Source organism: Cetorhinus maximus, chromosome 19, assembly GCF_964194155.1.
Source record: "Cetorhinus maximus chromosome 19, sCetMax3.hap1.1, whole genome shotgun sequence".
NCBI lineage: Eukaryota > Metazoa > Chordata > Chondrichthyes > Lamniformes > Cetorhinidae > Cetorhinus > Cetorhinus maximus.
Window position 1 is genome coordinate 17,505,651 of NC_135897.1, and position 25,691 is coordinate 17,531,341.

Here is a 25,691-nt window from a genome sequence, read left to right on the forward strand (position 1 = left end):
AAGCACATTGAATTGGCTTGTCAAATCTCACTCATTTACAGTGAGTCACAATTTTTATGATTTTTTTTTAAAACCTTGTCATCATGAAAGAGCTCCCAGCTCAATTGTTTTTTTTCTTCCAATAGGTTTTCAAATAATGTCAGTTATTCTTAAAAAAAAATTGAATGTTTTCAATAGTGCAACCATGACAATGACGTATGTTTGTATGTGCGTGGGTGAAAAGGGAATCGCTTGCAGACGCTCGATTAACCAGCTGGTCAAGGAAGAGATTGCTGCACAAAGTTTGGAAAATCCTACAAATACTGGGCTAATAAGGGGGGAAAAAAAACTTGCATCCAATCGTGCCGAGAGATCTTTCTTCATGACACTGAAGTGCCAGCCTAGATTGGGAAGTTAAGATCCTGGTACAAAGCTTGAAAGCGCGGTTAAAATGGTTAATGCTGAATCTCCATGACAAGGATATTCAAAATGCAATGTGTGGGGAGCACACATTGAGTAACCTTGCCATTCACGTTCGGCACTAACCATTTTAACGCCATGTTTTCAAGCTCCATTCCAGTATTTTGTGTGTTCTTTGGTCAGCCGAGTTGCATTTAATAAAGAAAGAATAGGAAAGAGCTGCATTTATACAGAGCATTTCAAGATCTCAGGACATCACAAAGCGCTTTCTGAAATACTTTTGAAGTGTAGTCACTGTTGTAATGTAGAAGATACGATAGTCAAATTATGCACAGCAAGATCCCACAAACAGCAATGGGATAATGCCCAATTAATTTGTTTTAGTGATGCTGGTTGAGAGAGAAACATTGGCCAGGGCATGAGGAAGAATGCCACTTCTCTTCTTTGAAATAGTGCCGTAAGATCTTGGGTTAAAGTTTCATCCAGAAGATGGCACCTCCAAAAGTACAGCACTCCCTCAGTTCCTAGGTTTTGCTTTTAAGTCTCTGGAATGGGGCTTGAACCCACAACCTTCTGACTCAGATATGAAAGTGCTACCACTAATCCATGGCTGACAAGTGGGCATAGCTAATACTAACAGTAATAAATTTTAGTTATTAACTTATTGCGACCATGCTGGTTTCCCCAGGAAATGTTGGTTTAGTCTATTCAGTTACACTGGGAGAGCAAAGCACCCACTAATGCACACATCTTTAAAGCTTGATGACTAATGCCAAGGGGGAATAGTTAGAATGAATAGGATGCATTTATAGAGCAATTCACTACAAACCAAACAGACTATTTTGTCTTTGGACAAGACTATAGTTGAGTGCCCCTGATAGAATACTTTGTGCAGTTTTGCTCTGCTCACATGGTAGATGACATCGAAGCTTTGGAAAGTGTACGACAAAACTGATTCACAATTTAAAGCATCTTAAAGATAGGGTCAAAGAGCTGGGGCTCTATACTTTATGGAGGCATAGACTTAGTATTGACGTTGACAGGACCAAATGGTGTTAGGGTAAACTATTTGTTTCAACTAAATAGGCTTGTACGACCACAGTCACAATCTTAAGTTATGTAAGGACAGATCTAGGTTAGATGTCAGTAAGTGGTCCTTTTCCCAGAGATAAGGCTGCTGGCTCAATGCCGATTCACTAAGCTCCTTCCAGCGAGAGCAGGGCCTGTTTCTGGCTGGGGTTGAGAGCGCCTTGTACAAGAGGTATGAGCTACAAGGAACTACCAGAGATAGAGTGATTCACGTGGCTGGCTTCAATCACCTGAGGTTGAAGAGGAATTTTCCAGATTTTTAAAAATCCCCCAATTGGTCTGGCTTTCAGTCTGTTCTTACCCCTCTTCCAGATCATCATAAGACTTCTAGGTGAAAGTAGGGAGTATCTGTCTTCTAGTGCACACTCATTACAGTACTTGGAATATGCTAGATGGAGCAAAAGGTCTTTTCATGTCCATCATTCCTAGTATGATGTTAGTACGATCACACTGCCAAATGCACTTTAATTGACAGTGTCACCCTCGCAAGAGCTGGTTACCTGGTTACTTTCTCCCGGGTGTACAGTAATTCATTACACCGAGCTAACTCCTTGTACAGTTGCTTTTGCTGAAGATCTTTACTCTGAATGATATCCTCTTGTGTTTGGAGCTTAGTCTTCAGTTCCTCATTTTCCTCCTCTGATTTCTAGTAATCAAACAAATTGCAAAATCCAAATAAATCATAAACTGAGCTCTTTATCAAGTTAAAAGTTTAAAGGTAATGCATTAAAAATGATATGAAAAGCCAGAAACAGTGCATGGAAGTTTGATTCCACACTTAAAATGCCACTGATTTTCCAGATAAGAACATAAGAAATAGGAGCCGGAGTAGGCCATATGGCATCTCCAGCCTGTTCAGCCATCTAATAAAATTATGTCTGATCCTCGACCTCAACTCCACATTCCTGTCCCATATTCCTTGATTCCCTTAGAGCACAAAAATCTATTGAACTCATCCTTGACATGACTGAGCATTTGCAGCCTTCTGGGGTAGAGAATTTTAAAGATGTACAATCCTTTGAGTGAAAAATCTTCTCCTTCCACAAATCAATCTATGAACCTTTTGTTGTTGCACCCACTCTAAGGCAAGTATATCCTTCCTTGAGAATGGAAACAAAATCTATTCCCAGTACTTCAGGTGTGGTCTCACCAATATCCTGTACAACTTAAGCAAGACTTCTTTACTCTTGTATTCCAACCCTCTTGCATTAAAGGTCAATATGCCATTTCCCTTCCTAGCTTCTTCCTGTACCTGCATGTTAACTTTCTGTTTCTTGTATAAATCCTTCTGGTCATAACAACTTAAAGCACTAACATCCCTTGGTTAATGCTGTTAATGATAGAATTAACAAAAACTGCAACACTTTCACCAGCAGAAATAAAGCCACTTTCTGTACTGGAAACAACTCTACAGAAACAAACAAATTTGCCTCCAAAGCCATTTCATAGCCTACTTCAACGGTCCTTCCCAGTAAGCTACTTTTCAAATCTTTGTCCTTTGGGTGTTAATATCTCCAGGTTTTATTGCTGGGAAATACTTGTGTGGGGACATGATTTACCATTATTACAACATCGCAAACCCTCCTATTGCTAAATAAACAGCTGGCATACTTGAGAAATTTAGCAGGTGAGATAAAAATGGGCAGTTGGTGAGGCATCAGGGACAGCTAGCACTTGTATTGTATCAAGTATGAGTCACAGGAACAGAGAAAGGAGGAGTAGACCATTCAATCTCTTGAGCCAGTACCACCATTCAATTAGATCATGCTTTCATTCCATAACCCTCAAGAAAAGTTTATCACTCAGTTTTGAAATTTTCAGTTGGCCTCCAGTCACAGAAGTGTTTTGACTCAAACTTGTCAGGAGGAGAAGAGAGAAAATCAGGAAAGAAAAGCAAGAAGAAAAGGAAAGAAAAACAATCAATGCGAAATTTCAGCTGAATACTTTAACAAAATATTGAAACCATACACTAGAAACCAATATAACCAGAGCACTGCAAAAAAAGCATTGAAGCAATAATAATCGGGATCTGAAGGTTTTAGGTGCTTACAACTGTATTAAAGGCTGTTCTAATAAAAAAATGGCTCAAGACTTAGGATATGGTACAAAGTAAGGAACATAAAAGGAAAACAATTACACAAATACTGTGGAAGCCTTTTATATTACACTTCTGCAACAAAAAGTCACAGAGGCTGACTGATCAGGAATTAGATACATATTTTGACGAAATAAGGACAGCATCAAGTTACAGTTTTGAAACCAGCACACTCTCAAAACATTTACAACTTGATCCTTTTAAAAGTCAGTTGAACTTGGTACATTAACAAACTTATGACTTTCACAACCTCGGAACATCCCAAAGCACTCTACAGCCAATAAAGTGCAGACACTGCTGTCACATTGAGAACAATGCAGCTAATTTGCAGCCAGCAGGTTCCTACAAATAGCAATGTGGTTGTGAGCAAGTCATCTATTTCAGTGAAGTTGGCTGAGGGGTAAATATTGGCCAAGACACCTGGGATAATTCCACTGCTCTTCTTCAAAATAGTGCCACGAGGTTTTTTTATATCCACCTGAAAGGGCAGAAGGAGACTTGGTATAATGTCACATCCTCAAGACAGCATCTCCAATGATGCAGCACTCCCTCAATACTGCACAAGGCACATCAGGCTGGACTTTGTACTCAAGTCTCTAGAGGCAAGAGTACAACCAACTGAGACATGGCAGACACATTAGTGTAATAAGACTCCTGAAGCTAAATATAATGAACACCTTTTTAAAAAATAGTTCTCTCTCTTGATGGTGCTGGCTCTTACTGAACTATGTTTACAATGGTAGCACAATCCTCCTGTATCACCACCTAATGCCATTCTACATGAATAAGTCCCCCTTCAACCATGGAGGGCACTGAACCAATTTATGTTCTACACAAAGCACCACACAGTTAATAGGCCATTGGGAGAGTTCAACTGAATGGGCAGAAATAGCTGAAATGAAAGTTCAAGGGCGGGGTGGGGGGAAAGACAGGTTCACAATACCGAGGCTCCAGACAGTAGCCAAGCCTCACAAATCCAAAAGTTCCCAGAATCAATGCAGCTGTGCGAGCAGAAACCATCCAAGTAACCCAAGCTAGGAAGAGAGAGAGGTAAAAGTAAATATCATTCAAGGTTTCTGCTCACTATTCATCAACCCTTGTTGCAAAGCTCACCAGGGCATCTGGTGAGAACGGTGCGAGGCTAACACATGATGACTCTTTTGAACAGCCTGCTAGCACTCATCACATACTCACAGATGACAAATGACCATTTGGGCCAGGTACAAGGGCATATCCAATGTCGGTTTTCTAAAGGCTTATAAATACAGTTCTAAGACTGCAGCAAGAAGAGGGGTGGAACTGATTAAGGACTGAAAAGAGGATTTATGTATGGAGACAGGAGGCATGGCTGAGGTAGTAAATGAGTACTTTGCATCTGTCTTTACCAAAGACAAAGGTACTGTGAAAGTCAGAGTGAAAGATAAGGCAGTTTGAGATACGGAATGGGCGAAAATTAACAAAGAGAAAGTATTAGAAAGACTGGTTATATTTAAAAGTTGATAAGTCACCAGGACCGAATAAGAAGATTTGAGGAAAGCAAGGGCAGAAATTGCGGAAGTACTGGCTGTAGACAATCCCCCATAGATATGGGGAAAGTATGTTGCAGGAAACAGTGCAGTTCTGAGTTGTAGTTCCCCTGTTGGGAGTCTGGGACCACTGCTTTTAATATACATAAATGACTTAGACTTTGGCGTGCAGATGATACAAAGGGTACAAAGAGGGTGCAGGAATAGACAGACCTTGGGGTATATTTGCACAAATCATTGAAGGTGGGAGGGCAGGTTTACATGGTTGGAAAATGAGATTCTCTACTTTATAAATAGAGGCATAGAGAACAAAAGCAAGTAAGTTATAGAGAGCAAAAATAAAAATACCTGGAAAAACTCAGCAGGTCTGGCAGCATCTGCGGAGAGGAACACAGTTAACATTTTGAGTCCATATGACTCTTCAACAGAACTAAGTAAAAATAGAAAAGAGGTGAAATATAAGCTGGTTTAAGAGGGGGGGGGACAGGTGGAGCTAGATAGAGGGCCAGTGATAGGTGGAGATAGCCAAGAGATGTCATAGACAAAAGGAAAAAGAGGTGTTGAAGGTGGTGATATTATCAAAGGAATGCGCTAATTAAGGGTAGAAAGCAGGACGAGCAAGATACAGATAGCCCTAGTGGGAGTGGGGTGGGGTGAAGGGAAGGGAAGGGATCGAAATAGGCTAAAAGGTAGAGATAAAACAATGGATGGAAATACATTTAAAAATAATGGAAATAGGTGGGAAAAGAAAAATTTATATAAATTATTGGAAAAAAAAGGGGGATCGGAAAGGGGGTGGGGATGGAGGAGAGAGTTCATGATCTAAAATTGTTGAACTCAATATTCAGTCCGGAAGGCTGTAAAGTGCCTAGTCGGAAGATGAGGTGCTGTTCCTCCAGTTTGTGTTGAGCTTCACTGGAACAATGCAGCAGGCCAAGGACGGACATGTGGGCATTAGAGCAGAGTGGTGCGTTGAAATGGCAAGCGACAGGGAGGTCTGGGTCATGCTTGCGGACAGACCGAAGGTGTTCCGCAGAGCGGTCACCCAGTCTGCGTTTGGTCTCTCCAATGTAGAGGAAACCGCATTGGGAGCAACGAATGCAGTAGACTAAATTGAGGGAAGTGCAAGTGAAATGCTGCTTCACTTGAAAGGAGTGTTTGGGCCCTTGGACGGTGAGGAGAGGGGAAGTAAAGGGGCAGGTGTTGCACCTTCTACGGTTGCATGGGAAGGTGCCGTGGGAGGGGGTTGAGGTGTAGGGAGTGATGGAGGAGTTGACCAGGGTGTCCCGGAGGGAACAATCCCTGCGGAATGCTGCCGGGGGGGGTGAAGGGAAGATGTGTTTGGTATCATGCTGGAGTTGGCGGAAATGGCGGAGGATGATCCTTTGAATGCGGAGGCTGGTGGGGTGATAAGTGAGGACAAGGGGGACCCTATCATGGTTCTGGGAGGGAGAGGAAGGTGTGAGGGCGGAAGCACGGGAGGTGGGCCGGACACGGTTGAGGGCCCTGTCAACCACCGTGGGTGGAAAACTAGAGAGAGCCTTTCTTTACAAAACAATAGTTCAGCCTCAACTGGAGTACTACATCCAATTCTGGTCACTGCATTTTAGATGTGAAGCCTTTACAATGGGTGCAGAAAAGATTTACCAGAATGATTCCAGGAATGAGGGCTCAGTTACATGGATAGATTGCAGAAGCTGAGGTTATTCTCCTTAGAGGTTGCTGACAGGAGATTTGATTGAGGTGTTCAAAATCCTAAGGGATCAAGACAGAGTACATAGAGAGAAACCATTTCCATTATGGAAGGATCGGGAACCATGAAAAATGCAGATTTGAAGTGAGTGGCAATGGACAACATCAGGAAAAGTGGTTTGGATCAGGAATGCAATGGCTGAGAGCGTGGTGGCGGCAGATTTAATCATGGCTTTCAAAAGAGAATTGGGTATTTTTAAAAAATATCTACAGGGCCATGGGGAAAGGGTGGGGTGGTGAAACTAGCTCTGCTGCTCTTGCAGAGAACAGGCAATGGGCTTGACAAGCCAAATGGTTTCCTTCTGTGCTGTAAACATTCTATGATTCTATAGCAGAGGTAGAGTTGGAAAGAGTGTGAGATTGCACATGGTCCCACATTTTTGCAGGAAGTAATGCAAGTGCTTGTAACTACGTGAGGTGTATCTGTGTTGTATCGACTATTTAAAAAGTGAAATTTACCTCTTTATTTGAAATGCTCTTCACCTGTTAATGTTTCAATCCTGTTGGTTTTAGTTAGTTTGTTACAGTAAAATTTTTAAAACGTGAAATCTTGTCCATCAGTTTTCTTCCCATTGGCTTTGTGGGGGTTCCGTTCTTTTTAAAAGTTATTGGCCGTTACGGGAATCATAACAGTTGCCAGGAGGCAGCTATTGCATAAGTTCCAAGTCTGAAGTAGTTACTGTTCAAACTGTCATTACATCAAGTTGCTTTTAGGTATAATCCCATCCCCAAATTCAACAGAAAGGACTTTCCATATTGAACTACTGAAATGGCTCTCCTACAATTCCAAAGATTTGGAACATATTTTTCTTAAGATTTGTCCCCATGGTAACAGACACTTTTTGATGGAGCTTCCTTAGCTGCTCCAATAACATTGCAGATGTAGACCATTCTTAACTTGTCAAACCAGAAAGAATACAATTCCTTGTATCATTGCTTCCAGTACTGAAATCACAGTGTCCTATAGCGACTGCCTGGACTCAAACTTTAGATCCATTTACCATCTTGATAATCATTGCCATACAATGCTGCAATTTGAGAGAACACAAAGAGCCCTAGGTTCATGTCCTAATGCTACCAGATGGACATACCGGCAACAGAAAAAATGGCTGCTCATCACTGAGTCCTGCTTCAAGGTGTTTCTTCTGTCCCAAACCCATATAGAAACAAAGATTTCTGGCACAGAAGGAGGCCAGCCTCAATTTGCAACTAAGTTGTAAATCACCTCACGCTTTCACAAAGGGAAACAACCTTCCCTGCTATTAAAGCTGAATCCTCCAACCTGTATGAGTTGCTGCAATTGTTGCAGTTCTTCCTGCAAGAGTCGTCGTCCCTCTTGAAACTGCTGGTTAGCACCTTTTAGTTCATCCACTGTCATGTTCAGTCGCTCCATGGTCATGTCATTTGCACAGATTGTGTCATTGGCTCTCTCCAACTGGCTCCTCAGATGCTGCATTTCTGACTGGCTGATTAGCTCAGTCTGCTCAATGAGCTGTTTCTGACCACCGAGCTGAGTCTGATATTTTACAGTCTGTTGCTGAAGGACATAAACAAAAGAAAAGCACAAACACAGAAAGAGAGAAGCTTCAGAACAAATACAGGCAAGAGCGAATGTACAGATGGAACTGAAATTAAACCAGCTGGGCAATTAGAATAATCACTATATTCAGGTCAAATCACAGCAGAACATTCCATAGAATCAGCCAGCCCACTTCATTTAAAATGTTCACTGGGAAAGTCTTGCAGCGCGATTCCATTTAACAAAATTGGGAATAGTGGGCTGAGAATCTGTCTCCGTAGAGAAAAGGAAATCATGTCCTTTTTACTCTTTTGTTCAACCGAGTATTAAAATCAAAAGTACAAGGGTTTCCTCATCATGCACTCAGGGCATCACTGATTTCCAGGTGGAGTTTGAAGGTTGAATCACTGATGTGTTGTGATGCCTGCAGCTTCTCCACGAAGCTAATTAAACAGAGAGCAGCAAAGCACAGTTCTTTGTCACCAGATGTCTGTTTGATCCTGGTCATAACACTGAAACCTGGATGCTTGGTGTGTAAAGTGAACTTGCATCTTTTTGATGAGCACAGGAAGCTCCACTGTTCACCAGCAAATGGCTTTTACCTGCTTAATTTTTTTTTAAAAAGACCCAATATTGATCGCTTTACAAGCATCCTCAAAATTTGAGAAAACAGCAAGTAGTGATATTGCTTTTTGATGTTTAGATCAGAAGAGGTTCCACAGAATAGCAAGGGAGCTAAATGTAACACAAATTTTCATTTGACCTCCTGAGTTTCCTACATTGGCAGATTGAGATTAAGGGGATTGCTGACCCAAGTAGTGTGTAGGGCTGAGCACAAGGAACATCTCTTATTATTTTTGCTCATACATCAAGTTTAAGCTCCTTGTCTTTACTCTTTTTATTGTCTGGAAATCTGCTCACTTTCATTTCCCAGACTCCTGGACTTGTCTGCCATTTGGACTATGCTTTCTGCTGCACTACAATTCATGCCTTGGCTGCTGAGATTCTGCTCTGTGACTCAACTGCTTATTTTTTAAGGTAATCTGTTCCAGTCTACACAGTGTTCAGCTGCCCTCCCACTGCTGTTATCTGCTGAGCTTCACAACTGCAGGACTGTCTTCTCTAGCTTTACTCAGCTGCTGTGCTCAGTTCAGGATAGAAGTCTGTCTTTTCCCATGCTGAAGTTCACTTCTCCACTGGCTTCTGAGCTTCAGTGACATCTACCTTCACCATTGCTTTCTATTCCCTGCTGAACTGTCTCTATTCTTGTATCCGATCGGCTTCTGCAGAGTCAATTTGCTCTTCATTCTTTGGGAATTTTTCACTATGCTGAACTGGCTCTGACCTGCTCCTTTAGGCTTCCATTCTGTTCTCGACTCTGCTCCCTTAACTGATTGATTGCTGCATTGCTGATCTATGTTTACTATGACTGCTGACTCTGTTCATCCTTCATCTATCACCCTTCTGGGTTGAATAAGCTACTCAAGGTACAACTGTTACTGCTGACCATGTATGCTTCTCGCCCCTTCACAGCTGCTCCTGCGACCAGCTCCCTTGACTGCACCCATCCCTGTTAAGCAAAGCCTCAATGTTAAAATTCTTATCCTTGTTTTCAAATGCCTCCATGTCCTCTTATGACCCTCTCACTGTAAACTCTGCCAGCCTACAACCCTCAAGATATCTGCGCTCCTCTAACTGTGGCCTTGGACTTCCTCAATTTTAATCATTCCACTATTGATGGCCATGTCTTCAGCTGCCTAGGCCCAAAACTCTGGAATTCTCTCCCTCGCTGCCTCGCTTTCCTTCTTTATGACGCTCCTTAAAACCTACCTCTTATGATCATCTGACCTAATATTTCTTGTGGCAAACATTTTGATTTATAACATTTTTCCTTTCACACACAGACTGGTCCCTTTCCATTGCTTCTCTCTTATCCTCTCATAATCTTGTCACCCAGTCATGCCAGCCTTTATTTTTCCCTTCTTGGGTAATATGTCTCCCCAATCCCTACCCAAATCCACCACCAACTCCCATGCCTCCCTATTCTCCAGCTGCCGCCCCAGACTTGAATTCCTGCTGAACACGTCCATACCTAACCCTCTGGGTCTACCTTGGATCTTCTGAAGAATCCCATCAAGATACTTGCCCCTGCCTGAGAAGAAGCAGCAATTTCAATTGCCCCAACCTCCTTTCTTGCTAATCTTACCACCCAGTGCATCCACTGTGGGAGCAATTTATACTCACATGGTCTGCATCACAAACAAGGCCATCTCCAAACATTGTCCTTTCATTCACCATGATACTTAAGCAGCTGTTGATCTGTTCAACCACACCGTCACCTTTCATACTCTTGCCCCAAGTAAAATTTTCATTCTCTCCCAACCTAGCTGTTTCCCACCCACTAAGGTATCCATCTTCACTTCCTCAAGTCTAAGGCATGTAGACTAGAGCATATTCAACACAAAACTCACTTAGCCATCAATCAGCAGATCTGTTTGGATCACGTCAATTATTATCAGGCCTCACTCTCCCGCTAAAACCAATGACTGCTCCAGGGTCATCTGATAAGCAAAGATAACCTCAGCTTATTTTCTCCACAGTCTACCAACTCCATCAATCCTTTTCCACCTTCACTTGCAACAAGTGCAAGATGATCAGGATTGAGACCATTTGATAAGCTTCCCCCTTCCCTTTCCTTCACCAAACCAAACCTCCTCACTGCCCATGGCCTGATCTGACTTTTTATTTGGTTTCTCTCTAGGCCTTCTTCAAGTTCATGTTGCCCATGAGGCAATCTCCTTCTCCCTTGATCAAATTAGGAACATAAGAACAGGAGGAGTTCATTTAGCTCCTCAAGACCTTTCTACCATTCAATGAGATCATGGCTGATCTGTAAGTCTATATACATGCCTATGCCCATATTCCTAAATATCTTTGGTTAACAAAAATCTATAAACAGATTTAAAATTAACAATTGATCTAGCATCAATTGCCAATGGGAAGGCAAGTTTCAAACTTGTATCACCCTTTGTGTGTAGCATGGATCCTGAAATTTTAGACTATGCTTCCTGATCTTAGATTCCCCAACCAGCAGAAATAGTTTCTCTCTATCGCTTCCCCTTAATATTTGGATCAAATCATTCCTTAACATTCTAAATTCCAAGGAATACAATGCTAGTTTGGGTCAAGGGTTATGGGGACAGGCAGGAAAGTGCACTGAAGCCACAATCAGAACAGCTATGGTCTACTGAAGGCAGAGCAAGCCTGAGGGGTTGAATGGCTTACTCCTGCTCCTATTTCTTATTTTATGGTGTGTCGTGTAATCCCACCTCTTAATTTAAAGGTAACATTCTGCTAAATCTATGCTGCACTCCTTCCAAGGCCAAATATATCCTTCTAAAGGTGTGATAACCAGAACTGTTCACAATATTCCAGATGTGGTCTAACCAGGGATTCCTACCGCTGAAACATGACTTCTACCTCCTTGTATTCTAGTCCTCTAGATATAGAAGCCAGAATTCCATTAGTTTTTTTGATTATTCTATATATTTTTCCTGGTATTTTAATGATCTATGTACTTTGCCCCTTTAGTTGCTAACTTTTCACCATCTAGAAATACCCTGTTCCATCCCGATTAGATCCAAAGTAGATTACCTCACTCTTTCCTGAATTGTTAACAGGTCTCACTTTCCTCTGCCAAAACCAATGACTGCTCCACAGTCACCTGGAGAACAAAGATAACCAGCTTATTTTCTCCGCAAAGATATTATGCACAGGTTAAGTGAGCGCACCACAAGGTGGCTGATGGAATATATTATGGGTAAGTGTGAAGCTATTCACTTTGATAAGAATAGAAAAGCAGAATTTTTTTTCAAAGGTGTGAAACTTTTAAATGTTGATGTTCAGGCTTGGGTGTGCTTTTACAAGGAATACAAAAAGTGAGCATGCAGGTACAGCAAGCAATTAGGAAGGCATGTTGCCTTTATTCCAAGGGGATTGGAGTACAAGATTAAAGAAGTCTTGCTACAATTGTACATAACTTTTATGAGCAGAATACTTGCCCATTATCCGTACTTTCCATCCCCTGCCACTCAGCTAATTTCCTGATAGATCAGCCTTTGATTCCATGAGGTTCAACATTAGCTAATGGCCTCTTATTAGGGGCTTTGTCAAATACCTTCTAAAGTCCATTTTAATAATATTCATAGACATTGCCCTGTTCATTACTTTAGTCACCTCTTCAAAATTTCAGTCAGATTTATCAGACATTACTAATGCTAGCTCTCTTGGATTAGTTGAAAATTTTCAAGATATTCAGTAACCCTACTCTTAATTATACACGCTAGAGATTTCCCAACAAATGTTAGGCTAACTGGTCTATAATTCCATGGTTTCCATCTATCACCTTTCTTCAAGTATTTTGAATACTTTGTGATTTTACATATATTGTGGATCAACAATGGATTAATTGGGCTTTTTCAAATACAGAAAGGGTTAACCCACCAAGCTCATCATTAACAGAACTTACAGTTCTGATTCACAGGCATAGAGAGTAATAATAGGAGCATAAAGGGAGAGGACAATAGAGTTTCTTTCATGCAAAGGGACATTAGAATACGCATTAGACAAAGCATTTTTTCAAAGTCAAGCCAGTCACAGCTTTTAAGGGGGAAACCAAAAACTTGCAGGGCAAACACTAAACTAGGATAAGCCAGACCTGCTGAGTTTTTCCAGGTAATTCTGTTTTTGTTTAGGATAAGGGATAGCTATTTTGAACGTGAAGCTAGCTCCAGCAGTTACACTTCACTGAATAGCCATCTTGTGTACGAGAATGTTTGTGACTCACCACTGAAGGAAACTGCCACTTTCACTCTCCATTAAACTTCCCCCATTCAGCTGCTCAGCTCATGTTGCCCTGTAACTAAAAGGAGGCTATTCTTCCACAAAAAAAAAAGACTCTTCCCAGTGAAGCTCAATGCAAACTGGAGGAACAGCACCTCATCTTCCAATTAGGCACTTTACAGCCTTCTGGACTTAACTGAGTTCAACAACGTCAGACCGTGAACTCTCTCCTCCATCCCACCCCTTTCTGAATCCCTCCACCCAAACTTTTTTCTTATTCATTTTTATTTATTTAAAAAAAAATCCCCCACTTTTTTCATTATTATTTTTTATTTCCATTTTATTCATTGTTTTACCCCCAGCTTTTAGCCTTTTCGATTTTTTTCCCACCACTGTCCCCTCCCTCCCCACCCCCACTAGGGCCATCTGTCACTTTCCAGAATTAACAACCCTTCGACCTTTTGTTTATGACATCTTTCGCAATCTCTCCTTTGCCTCTACCTATCGCTGGCCTTCTATCCAGCTTCACCTGTCCCACCCCCACCTTAAACAGTATATATTTCACCACATTTCTACTTCCCTTCAGCTCTGAAGAAGAGTCATACAGACTCAAAATGTTAACTCTGTCTTTCTCTCCACAGATGCTGTCAGACCTGAGTTTTTCCAGCATTTTTTGTTTTTGTTGTGACTCTTCCCCAGAATTGCTACCAGCTCTATGTGGCCCACCCATTGGGAGTGTTAGTAGCAATGCTTAAAGCAACTTTAAAGCAATTTAACAGATAACCAATGGCCTCAAGCATTTAATTTGCTACAAAGACCCTTAGGAAACAATTCAACACCCAAACATGCCAATGTGGGTTCTAGCTGCAAACAAAATCAAAGGTCCAAGCAACCATTACTCATTGTCTTCCAAGTTATCACTTCATTGTTTACCTCTAAGCAGCTAATCAGGAACTAAAACAAAAACAGAATTACCTGGAAAAACTCAGCAGGTCTGGCAGCATCGGCGGAGAAGAAATCAGTTAACGTTTCGAGCCTTCGTGGCCCTTCGGCAGAACTGAAGCATAGTTAGAAGAAGGGAGAAATATAAACTGGTTTAAGGTGGGGTGGGTGGGGGGGGGTGGAGGAGAGAGACGTTGAGGGTGTGGTGATTGTGGAGATGAGCAGATAATCAAAAGATGTCACAGACAAAAGGGTCAAAAAGAGGTGTTGAAGGTGGTGATATTTGTCTAAGAAAAGTGCTAATTAAGAATGGAAGACAGGATATTCAAAGTACAGCTCTAGTGGGGGTGGGGTGGAAAGACTAACGAGGTTTTAGTTTTAGATTTAAAAATAATGGAAATAGGTGGGGAAAGAAGAATCTATATAAATTATTGAAAAAAAGGGGGGGGGGTGAATTCAATATTCAGCCCGGAAGGCTGTAAAGTGCCTAGTCGGAAGATGAGGTGCTGTTCCTCCAGTTTGCGTTGGGCTTCACTGGAACAATGCAGCAAGCCAAGGACAGACATGTGGGCAAGAGAACAGGGTGGAGTGTTAAAATGGCAAGCGACAGGGAGGTTTGGGTCTTTCTTGCGGACAGATCGCAGGTGTTCCGCAAAACGGTCGCCCAGTTTGCGTTTGGTTTCTCCAATGTAGAGGAGACCGCATTGGGAGCAACGAATGCAGTAGACTAAGTTAAGGGAAATGCAAGTGAAATGCTGCTTCACTTGAAAGGAGTGTTTGGGCCCTTGGACGGTGAGGAGAGAGGAAGTGAAGGGGCAGGTGTTGCATCTTCTGCGTGGGCATGGGGAGGTGCCATAAGTGGGGGTTGAGGAGTAGGGGGTAATGGAGGAGTGGACCAGGGTGTCCCGGAGGGAACGATCCCTACGGAATGCCGTCAGGGGGGGTGAAGGGAAGATGTGTTTGGTGGTGGCATCATGCTGGAGTTGGCGGAAATGGCGGAGGATGATCCTTTGAATGCGGAGGCTGGTGGGGTGATAAGTGAGGACAAGGGGGACCCTATCGTGTTTCTGGGAAGGAGGAGAAGGCGTGAGGGAGGATGCGCGGGATATGGGCAGGACACGGTTGAGGGCCCTGTCAACGACCGTGGATGGAAAACCTCGGTTAAGGCAGAAGGAGGACATGTCAGAGGAGCTGTTTTTGAAGGTAGCGTCATCAGAACAGATGCGACGGAGGCGAAGGAACTGAGAGAATGGGATGGAGTCTTTACAAGAAGCGGGGTGTGAGGAGCTGTAGTCGAGGTAGCTGTGGGAGTCGGTAGGCTTGTAATGGATATTGGTGGACAGTCTATCATCAGAAATTGAGACAGAGAGGTCAAGGAAGGGAAGAGAAGTGTCAGAGATGGACCATGTGAAGATGATGGAGGGGTGGAGATTGGAAGATTGGATTGCTTCCAATCTCCACCCCTCCATCATCTTCACATGGTCCATCTCTGACACTTCTCTTCCCTTCCTTGACCTCTCTGTCTCAATTTCTGATGATAGACTGTCCACCAATATCCATTACAAGCCTACCGACTCCCACAGCTACCTCGACTACAGCTCCTCACACCCCGCTTCTTGTAAAGACTCCATCCCATTCTCTCAGTTCCTTCGCCTCCGTCGCATCTGTTCTGATGACGCTACCTTCAAAAACAGCTCCTCTGACATGTCCTCCTTCTGCCTTAACCGAGGTTTTCCATCCACGGTCGTTGACAGGGCCCTCAACCGTGTCCTGCCCATATCCCGCGCATCCTCCCTCACGCCTTCTCCTCCTGCCCAGAAACACGATAGGGTCCCCCTTGTCCTCACTTATCACCCCACCAGCCTCCGCATTCAAAGGATCATCCTCCGCCATTTCCGCCAACTCCAGCATGATGCCACCACCAAACACATCTTCCCTTCACCCCCCCTGACGGCATTCCGTAGGGATCGTTCCCTCCGGGACACCCTGGTCCACTCCTCCATTACCCCCTACTCCTCAACCCCCACTTATGGCACCTCCCCATGCCCACGCAGAAGATGCAACACCTGCCCCTTCACTTCCTCTCTCCTCACCGTCCAAGGGCCCAAACACTCCTTTCAAGTGAAGCAGCATTTCACTTGCATTTCCCTTAACTTAGTCTACTGCATTCGTTGCTCCCAATGCGGTCTCCTCTACATTGGAGAAACCAAACGCAAACTGGGCGACCGTTTTGCGGAACACCTGCGATCTGTCCGCAAGAAAGACCCAAACCTCCCTGTCGCTTGCCATTTTAACACTCCACCCTGTTCTCTTGCCCACATGTCTGTCCTTGGCTTGCTGCATTGTTCCAGTGAAGCCCAACGCAAACTGGAGGAACAGCACCTCATCTTCCGACTAGGCACTTTACAGCCTTCCGGGCTGAATATTGAATTCAACAACTTTAGATCTTAAACTCCCCCTCCCCCCATCCCCACCCCGTTTCTCCCCCCCCCCCCACTTTTTTTTTCAATAATTTATATAGATTCTTCTTTCCCCACCTATTTCCATTATTTTTAAATCTAAAACTAAAACCTCGTTAGTCTTTCCACCCCACCCCCACTAGAGCTGTACTTTGAGTGTCCTGCCATCCATTCTTAATTAGCACTTTTCTTAGACAAATATCACCACCTTCAACACCTCTTTGACCCTTTTGTCTGTGACATCTTTTGATTATCTGCTCATCTCCACAATCACCACACCCTCAACGTCTCTCTCCCACCACCCCCCCCCCCCCCCCTTAAACCAGTTTATATTTCTCCCTTCTCCTAACTATGCTTCAGTTCTGCCGAAGGGCCATGAAGGCTCGAAACTTTAACTGATTTCTTCTCCGCCGATGCTGCCAGACCTGCTGAGTTTTTCCAGGTAATTCTGTTTTTGTTTTGGATTTCCAGCATCCGCAGTAGCTTGTAGCTTTTTGTTTTTATAATCAGGAACTAATGTGTTTCCACCTTTCAAACATCTCAGAACTGTATTGCTGCAAACTATTTTCACATTTGTTACTAGGCTGTAAAATCATTCAAAAAGTAGCAAATATTCCACCTGAATGTGGAGGTAAGGCTTCAGACGTTTAAAAACATAAGGTAATGTGTAAATGGGTGAGAACTGTGAGGCGATGCACCTGGGGAAATCAAACAAGCAAAAAGAATACACAATTAATGGAAGAATGCTGAGAGGTGTAGAGGAAGTGAGGGAACTTGGAGTGAATGTCCACAGATCCCTGAAGGTAACAGGACAGGTCAATAAGGTGGTTAAAGCGGCATATGGAATCCTTTCCTTTATTAGCTAAGGTATTGGATACAAGAGCAGGGAAGTTATGCTGGAACCATATAAATGGCAGATAATGTGGAGTATAATGTGGGAAAGTGAGGTTGTCCACTTTGGCAGGAAGAATAGAAAAACAGTTTATTATTTAAATGGAGAGAGATTGTTGGCATTATTGCACAAGGAATAGATATAAAAGTAGGGAAGTTTAACTACAGCTGTACAGGGCCTTGGTGAGACCACATCTGGAATACTGTGTACAGTTTTGGTCACCTTATTTGAAAAAAGATATAATTGCATTAGAAGCAGTTCAGAGAAGGTTCACTCGATTCATTCCTGGAATGAAGGGCTTATTTTATGAACAGATTGGGTCTATATCCACTGGAAAATGAGAGGTGAACGTACTGAAACATACAAGATCCCGAGGGGACTTTATAAGGTGGATACCGGGTGTATGTTTCCGCTTGTGGGAGAAACTAGAAATAGGGGACACAGTTTAAAAATAAGAGGTCTCACTTTTAAGACAAAGATGAGGATTTCTTTTCTCTCAGGGATCGATAGTCTGTGGAATTCTATTACACAAAAAGCATTGGAGGCTGGGTCATTGAATTTATTCAAGGTAGAATTAGATAAGACAAGGGAGTCAAGAGTTATGGGGGACAGACAGGAACCACAATCAGGTCAGCCATGAATGGCAGAATAGGCTCAAAGGGCCAAATGGCCTACTCCTGCTCTAAAGTCCTATGTTCCCTTGTCCTAGGTGGTTAAGTTTACTATACATAACTGATCAGAAACATAAATTAGATTTAGACAAAACATCTATTCAAGTATATAGAATAACTAATTGGGTCTGAGGAAAGGTCGTAGACCTGAAATGTTAACTCTGTTTCTCCCTCCACAGAGCTGACTGACCTGAATATTTGCAGCATTTTCTGTTTTTACTTCAAATTTCCAACATCCACAGTATTTTGCTTTTTGTCCATCTATTTAAGTGCTGCTTCCTGCATACCACTTCAACCCAAGGTTCATTTAACTGCTTCATTGAACATCCATATCAATTATCTCTGGATGGCTTATTTAATGAAGGTAGTTACAAGAAGTTCACACGTAGAGTTGGGAGCCAATTTGCTTGGTAAATTGGTGGATAATCCCTAGACAAGTTGCAGTAAGGTGTGATTTAGTGTGATTTACTACAAATGTTGCTTTGTTTGTTCACTCTGTCTTTGTAAAATAAACATTTGATCATTTATATTAGGCCTCATCTTACTAAAGTAAACTACCTTTTGGAATATTTGAGAAGGCACACATAGGGTTAATGCACCCACCTTTTATAACGAGTTCAATTTCAAGCTCTGGGTCACACCATATCACTTGATAGTGAGCAGTAAATGTAAACTCCCGATCAAAAGAGATGTGCGGCCCATTTATTGGAAAGATCAGTAACAATGAACCTGAGAGAATATCTAATGCTGACCCAAAATTTGTAACGTTCCTTTGGTCTGCATATTATTGGGCAGTGATGTACAGCACCTCAACTGATTACCATTACTGTGACACCCATCACCAACAAATGAGCAGCAAAACCAGCAAATAACAGAATATAAATTATCCAAAACTCCACAGCATGTGTATGAGAGATGTTGGATGCTTGGGAGACATTTCCAAACCCTAATGTATGCAAATAATTAGAATCCCCAAGAGGAGGAAGGACTTTCGTGTCGCCGGGGTCCTCTGAAGAGAGGACTACCTTGTGATTGTTCCTGCTCTATTAAGCTCTCTGCACAATTTGTACTTCTTTTCAAATGATTGGAGTGCACAGGATGCCAAAAGCAAATTCTAATATGCAGACGTAAGCTTGTTTATTGTAGCCAAAAACTGATTAAATGTTGTACCTGAATGGCTTTACACTGGTCTGCCAGCAGCTTTCTCTCTGCATCCAGTGATGCCACCTGTTGTTGATAATAAAGCCGCTGTTTTTCCCAGGCCAGTGACTTTTCTGAAAACTCCTAAAAACAGAAATGCTTTTATTGAGGCTCAGTAAATGGGAAAAAAAAACACACCCAGAATGTAAAGAACCAGGAGAGACAATGTAACAATATCCTAGGCCTGAAAATATTAATTCTTCAACATTTTTGAAGTATTACTAAATTGTTGGTAAAAGTTGAAATGTTCAATCTCTGCACTGTCAGAGGTGCCATCTTTAGGGTGAGATGTTAAACCAAGATGAGATGTCTCTCAGGAAGATGTAATGCATCCTTCAGCATTAATTGAAGGGGAGTTCACCAATATTTATCCCTCAATCAACATCACAAAAACATGATTATATGATAAAAGCAAAATACTGTGGATGCTGGAAACCTGAAACAAAAACAAAAATTGCTGGAAAAACTCAGCAGGTCTGTCAGCATCTGTGGAGAGGAAGACAGAGTTAATGTTTCGAGTCCGTATGACCATTCATCAGAACTGATTATATGGTCATTATCACATTGCTGTTTGTAAGATCTTCCTGTATGTGAATCAGCTGCTACATTTCCTACGTTATAACAGTTTCATTATAACAGAACTTTATAATGCTTCAAAAGTACTTCAATGGCTGTAAAGTGCTTTGGGATGTCCTAAGGTCATAAAATGTGCTGCACAAATACAAGCCTTTCTTTCTCTTTATTTCAATTCCTATTTGATTAAAAGCATTATCTTCTTGTATTCTCTGCCTGAAGGCAGGTCCGACTCACAGTGCCATGACCTCCACCATGGGTAAGGCAAGGAGGCAGGTCCCAAATCCACCCTGATCGAACCCATGCTGTTAGCACCAATCTGGTCCACACAAACCGTCCAGCCAACTAGCTCCCCATTGAGTCTAGGTCGCTGTGGTGACATACACTTTTACAAGCATGTCATAACCTAGACATATGGATAGTGATGGTAGAGATTCCAATTTCTTTCCATCACATGGTTGACCAAGAATCTCTCCTGCTCTTACCGTCTGGAGTATATTGGAAGGGTTGATAATCAACCAGTTTGGCTATGTTATGAACAACCTTCTTTGGCCATCAAGTCCTGGAGTGGGGCTTAAACCGGGAGCTTCCAGCTCAGAGGAAGGGACACTGCCCACTGCACTACAGGACCTCCCATAATGGCATTATATATTCTAGCAACTAAAAGACACATTAAAATACTGGGCTGATTAATTTTTTCAAATAGCAGCCACCACATCCACACTCATGCAGCAATTAGAAATCTAAGAAACAAGTTTTTTATTCATTTGGATCTATTCCTGAATCACCACCCTGTGCTGCAACATAACACCAGAAACCATTTCCAACACCTTTCGGAGAACTGTAGTCAGTATTACCTCACATGAGTTCATTCAGGCATTCCAGACTCAGGAGACCAATGCCAGGCTGCTGTTAACAACTGCTCAACTGATATAGTCATTCTTCTGAGATCACATAAATGCCTGGTATTAAGCTGTTAGCCAGGTGACTATTTTAAGATTGCCAAGGCAATGTGATGACAGAGTTGGAAGCCGACACAGCTCTAAACCCAACAAGTCCAATTTTGGTAGAATGTCAATTGTGCTCATCTGAACATGGAACCTGAGGCAGGCCAACTGTCTATCCACAGGGAGGAAAGAAAACAAAATCAAAGCAAGGTTCACCTTTAAAGAGTTACTTCTAATGGCAGCTCTAACATCTGCCACTTCATAGCCTTGCAATGTTCACAGTGCTCAGTGGACCGTGAGCAATTCTGGTCTCTATATTGTAAAATGAAGCACTGGAGAAAGTGAAAACAAGATTTACAAAGGATGATAGCAGAATTGAGAGGTCATAACCATCAGGAAAGACTGAACAGGCTGGAGCTCAGAAGACCAAGGGTAACCTAATGGCGGTCTTCAAGATAATGACAGGACTCGAAAGGGTACATGTAGACAAGGTGTTTCCACTTATGGGGAATCCAAAATTAAATATTAAATAGTCACTAATAAATCCAATAAGGAAGTCAGGAGCAGTTTCTTTACCCCGAGAGTAGTGAGAATGAGGAACTCTACCACAGAGAGTAGTTGAGGCGAATCATATAAATACATTTAAAGGGAAGCTAGATAAACATATGAGGAAGATAGGAAGTGGAGAGTGTGCTGAAATAGGCTTAGATAAAGTAGGGTGATTGGAAACCTGTGTGGAGCATTACCACTGGCTCAGGAGAGTTGGGTCGAATGGTTGTAAAATTGTACAGAATTCCATGTATTTACCTACTGCCATATGCCACACATGTCCCCACTTACAATAACGCACACTGTTAAACCCTCGGTTCCATCTTGCAGCATAAAAGTCAGGCAAGAACAAAACAAAACAAGAGTGTACTGTGTACCCAGTGAATCCTGACAGCTGAAAGTATTGATGAAACCTTGAGAAATACTGAATAATCCAAATGTCCAAAGCAAACAAACTAAATTTCACATGGGGTTGTTTACCTCGACCTTCTTATTCAGCCTGTTAAGTTCAGATATGCCTTGCTTCTCTTTTCTGTCCCTCACATCCTCCTTCCTGTCCTTCAACTGGCGTCTCTGCAACTTCTCATAGCTTTTCTTCAGTTTTCCAATCTGAAAATATGAAAGTTTGAATGGAAGCTAAAAATTGATTGCATTTTAGTAAATACATTGTGCCCCCATGTTCTCCACTTTTGCATCCTTCAATAGGTGGTCAACTGGGCTGGCTAGAGTCAGGGCTGCCTTGGTGAACACTGCAGCAAGTGTGCTGAGCCCTGGGAATTTCCAGACTATGTAGTTTTTCTTTTTAAAAGGGATTCTATGTGATGTTTTGACACCATCTCTTACCTCTTCCCGAAATACGTTCAGCTGTGCTTCATATTGCACCACCATATCATGTTGAACCTTTTCATTGTCCTGCAACTGCTGTCTCAATATTCCCACCTGAAAAATAGAAGAAACATTCCTGTTATTTGTGAGAGAAATCGCACACAAAAACGAGGCATGAAATCCAAAGAGTGCAGTTCAGTTATTACCCACAGACCGTGCACTTCACTCCCAGAGTTAGTAAGTGAACTATTCACATCTGGAATTTTAAACCGGTGGGATTTTATGGTCCTGCCGAAGTAAAAGGGCTTTTGAATGGCTCGCTGCATTTTACGACCCTGCCTACATCTCCACAGGGCCGTAAAAATCCACCCATGGATTGAAAACAGAAACTGCTGAAAAATACTCAGCAGGTCAGGCAACATCTATGGAAAGAGAAACCGAGTTAATGTTCAAGGACTATTGTCAGTACTCTGATGAAAAAAGTCCGATGAAAGGTCATCCACCTGAGCCGTTTACTCCATTTCTCTCCTGACAGAGACTGCCTGACATACTGGTAGGCAAAAATCAGGGAATGTTTTTATTTCAGGTTTCCAGCCTCTGCAGTATTTTGTTTATTTAGTTAAATATGAATTCCTGGTATGGTCACCATATTGGAGGAAGAAAGTGCTACAGCAGGCTGCAGGAGAATGGGGACAGGAAGCAGAAGGAAAGAGAAGGGAATGGGACTGAGGAATCCAAATAGAAGTCCTTCCACAGCCAACTAATCTCAGCAACATCTTCAATAAGAGGTGGAAAGCAGGTGGCCAGTTAGTTCTTCACAGAGTGAAAATAAAGTGGTTTTTATTTGTTCACAAGTTGTGGACAACATTAGAAGACCACATTTCCTGGCCATTCCAGTTGTCCTGAGATGCTGGTGCTCCTGGAGTCTTTAGTCTTTGTCAAGATGATGGTCCAGAGATGGTGTACAATGGGGACCATGGGAATGAGACAGTCTCAGCTTCTCACGCACAGCTCTGTGCTCAGCTAAAGAACAGCACAGAATGGAAAGAGAGAGGCCTCCACACTCATCCCCCTGCAACCCCCCCAACCACTCATGGTGCCTGATGCAGAGATGCTGTGAAGGCAAAGATAAACAGAAATATTCTGAGATTACTTCTGTAGTAACTGTAAAAAACAAAAGGGAAAAAATTAGCAGGGTAACCATCACCTTCAGCTTTGGGTTAGGTCTGGTTAGAAGTAAACAGAAGATGAGAAAAGACTGGGCCAAAATTTACTTAAAGAGTGCATGAATGACACATACTACAAATGTGCAAATCAGCTAGCGACACATAGTAAGTGAGAGATGCCCTGTGAGTTCCGAATTATCACAATTGATGGCTGTTTTGCAGCATTCCACCCATTAACTTTGCGAAAACAGCATCGTACCCTAAACCGCCCTGTGTCATGAAGTTGCTGCATGTGTACACTAATTGCCTATTAAACTCACCACAGAAAGCCAAGTCAAGTCATAGCATAGGTACCCTTTAAATGGTGTGAACTTTAACAACTACCAAAAAACCTTTCCATCCAGAGAGTGAACAATTAGAAGTGTGGAATCACATTCCTTCAGCAAGTGAAGTATTTGAGATTTTTAAAACGGTCAAATTTTAAAAATGTCCACTTATTTTCTTACTTTCCTTTCTCTCTATTTTTCTCTCTCAGTGAAATCTTTCTTTCCCTCTCTGTTTCTCTGTGTGATGCTTATTTGACATTGAATTCACCCACTCTAATTCATGGTCCTTCTCAGTCCCTTTCTATTTAATTCATAACCCTTAAATTTCACTGTTTGCCCTCATGTCCCGTTGCCCTTGTAGCCCCACCCCCCCTCCCATCTGCTTGCACTTCCAGGAACTTTATGGACAAACAAATATTTTTTGAACTGAAGGGGCAGGAAGGAGTCTAACTAACAGAGCCCACTGTGGGATGTCGTCTCCAGAAAATCATGAAGCAATGAGCTCCACTGTGTAGGATCAAAATCTCCTCCAACTGGGAAATTTATGGAATATAATTTCAAACCAATGGACATGTTTTGACCTCATGATTGGAACTACAAATTTCAAAAAGATAAGCTGTGGTCAGCAGTACAGGGCTGGGCAGCAAAGGGTTAATTCGGACATTTAATGAAAACACAGTGGGCTGCATCTTCCGGTCGGCGAGTGGAGGCGGGGCCCACTCGCTGACATGTAAAATGGTGCAGGGTGATGTCGGACAGGCGTCTCGACGTCACCGCGCGCCATTTAGATTTTCAGGTCTGCGCGCCCGCCGAACTGTCAAAGGCCTATTAAGGCCATTAAAAAAGTAATTGCAATCATTAATGGACCTGCCCGTCCAACCTTAAGGTTGGCGGGCAGGCCGGGGGCCCAGGTGGGCTTCTGAAAAAAATCAAACCTCATCCGCGGGCAGGATGAGGTTTCATGAGGGATTTAAAAATTTCTGAATATTTAAAAATAAAAGTTATGGAGATGTCCTAACTCATGTGACAGTGTCACATGAGGGGACATGGCAGCGAAATTTTTTCTATTGTTTAAACAGCTTTTTACATTTGAGCTGATCTCCCTGAGGCAGCACTTTGCCTCAGGGAGATCCGTGCGCTCTTTCGACCGGAGGGGCTGATCGAGAACCCACCTGCCCGCGCCCGCTCATCCACCCTGACAGGGGGAAAATGTTGCCCAGTGACTCATCAAAAGGGTTTGAACATTGACTAATGTGATCAAGAAGTCTGATTACCCAATACAATGGCACAATGGGCATATCATCAATACAATACACTCAAGGAATTATTCAACCACCACAGGCAATAGTACTGGAATAGGTTTTGTGAAGGTTTGGGGCAAAAACTTGGGTTTTTTTGTCGGTACCTACAACTTGTTTCAGCCATATCTTGGTGATATTGGTTTGAGGGGTTTTATTCTTAAGGTTTCAGGACAGGATGTGGTGTTTTGCCTGTGTTTTTGTAAATTTTAACCAAGTCATGGTGATTTTGTGTCGGGTACTGGGAATAGGTTGTTTTAATTTTTGGGTTTTGTACTGTGGGGTTGTGGGTGACTCAATAAAGCGACTGTGAATTATCAGAAGAAACTTGTCTCACTGCTCATTCTGTTCAAGCCATACACTTGTGAATCTAGCGTCACGAGCTTGAGTGTAGGGAGGATCTCTGAGGGAAAATGGGAACCCCTACAACTGTGGCACCCACATCTCATTTTTTCCCCACAGGTTTCTTTCTTTTCTTTTTTCTTTGTTCTTTGGATAAGAATAACAGGAGTCCTCAGGTTAAGGTGCTTCATTGGGGGAAGGCTAATTATAACAATATTAGGCAGGAACTGAGGAATCTAGGCTGGAGGCAGATGTTTGAGGGCAAATCAACAACTGACA

At 42.5% G+C, this 25,691-nt stretch overlaps 1 protein-coding gene across 8 annotated transcripts in view; it reads right to left on the reverse strand.

The window, feature by feature from the left end:
* The window catches only part of cep63 (centrosomal protein 63), a 107,974-nt gene that overhangs the window by 54,020 nt on the left and 28,263 nt on the right, over nucleotides 1–25,691 (reverse strand). For 4 of the 8 annotated variants that reach the window (XM_078563533.1, XM_078563534.1, XM_078563539.1 and 1 more), the window contains exons 4-8: nucleotides 22,299–22,394; nucleotides 21,936–22,064; nucleotides 19,357–19,470; nucleotides 8,144–8,398; nucleotides 1,989–2,134 (exon numbers count right to left, since the gene is read on the reverse strand). In XM_078563533.1, coding sequence (XP_078419659.1) covers nucleotides 1,989–2,134; nucleotides 8,144–8,398; nucleotides 19,357–19,470; nucleotides 21,936–22,064; nucleotides 22,299–22,394 — 740 coding nt within the window. The remainder of the gene's footprint in view (nucleotides 1–1,988; nucleotides 2,135–8,143; nucleotides 8,399–19,356; nucleotides 19,471–21,935; nucleotides 22,065–22,298; nucleotides 22,395–25,691) is intronic. The other 4 variants (XM_078563536.1, XM_078563535.1, XM_078563537.1 and 1 more) reach the window with 3 other exon arrangements.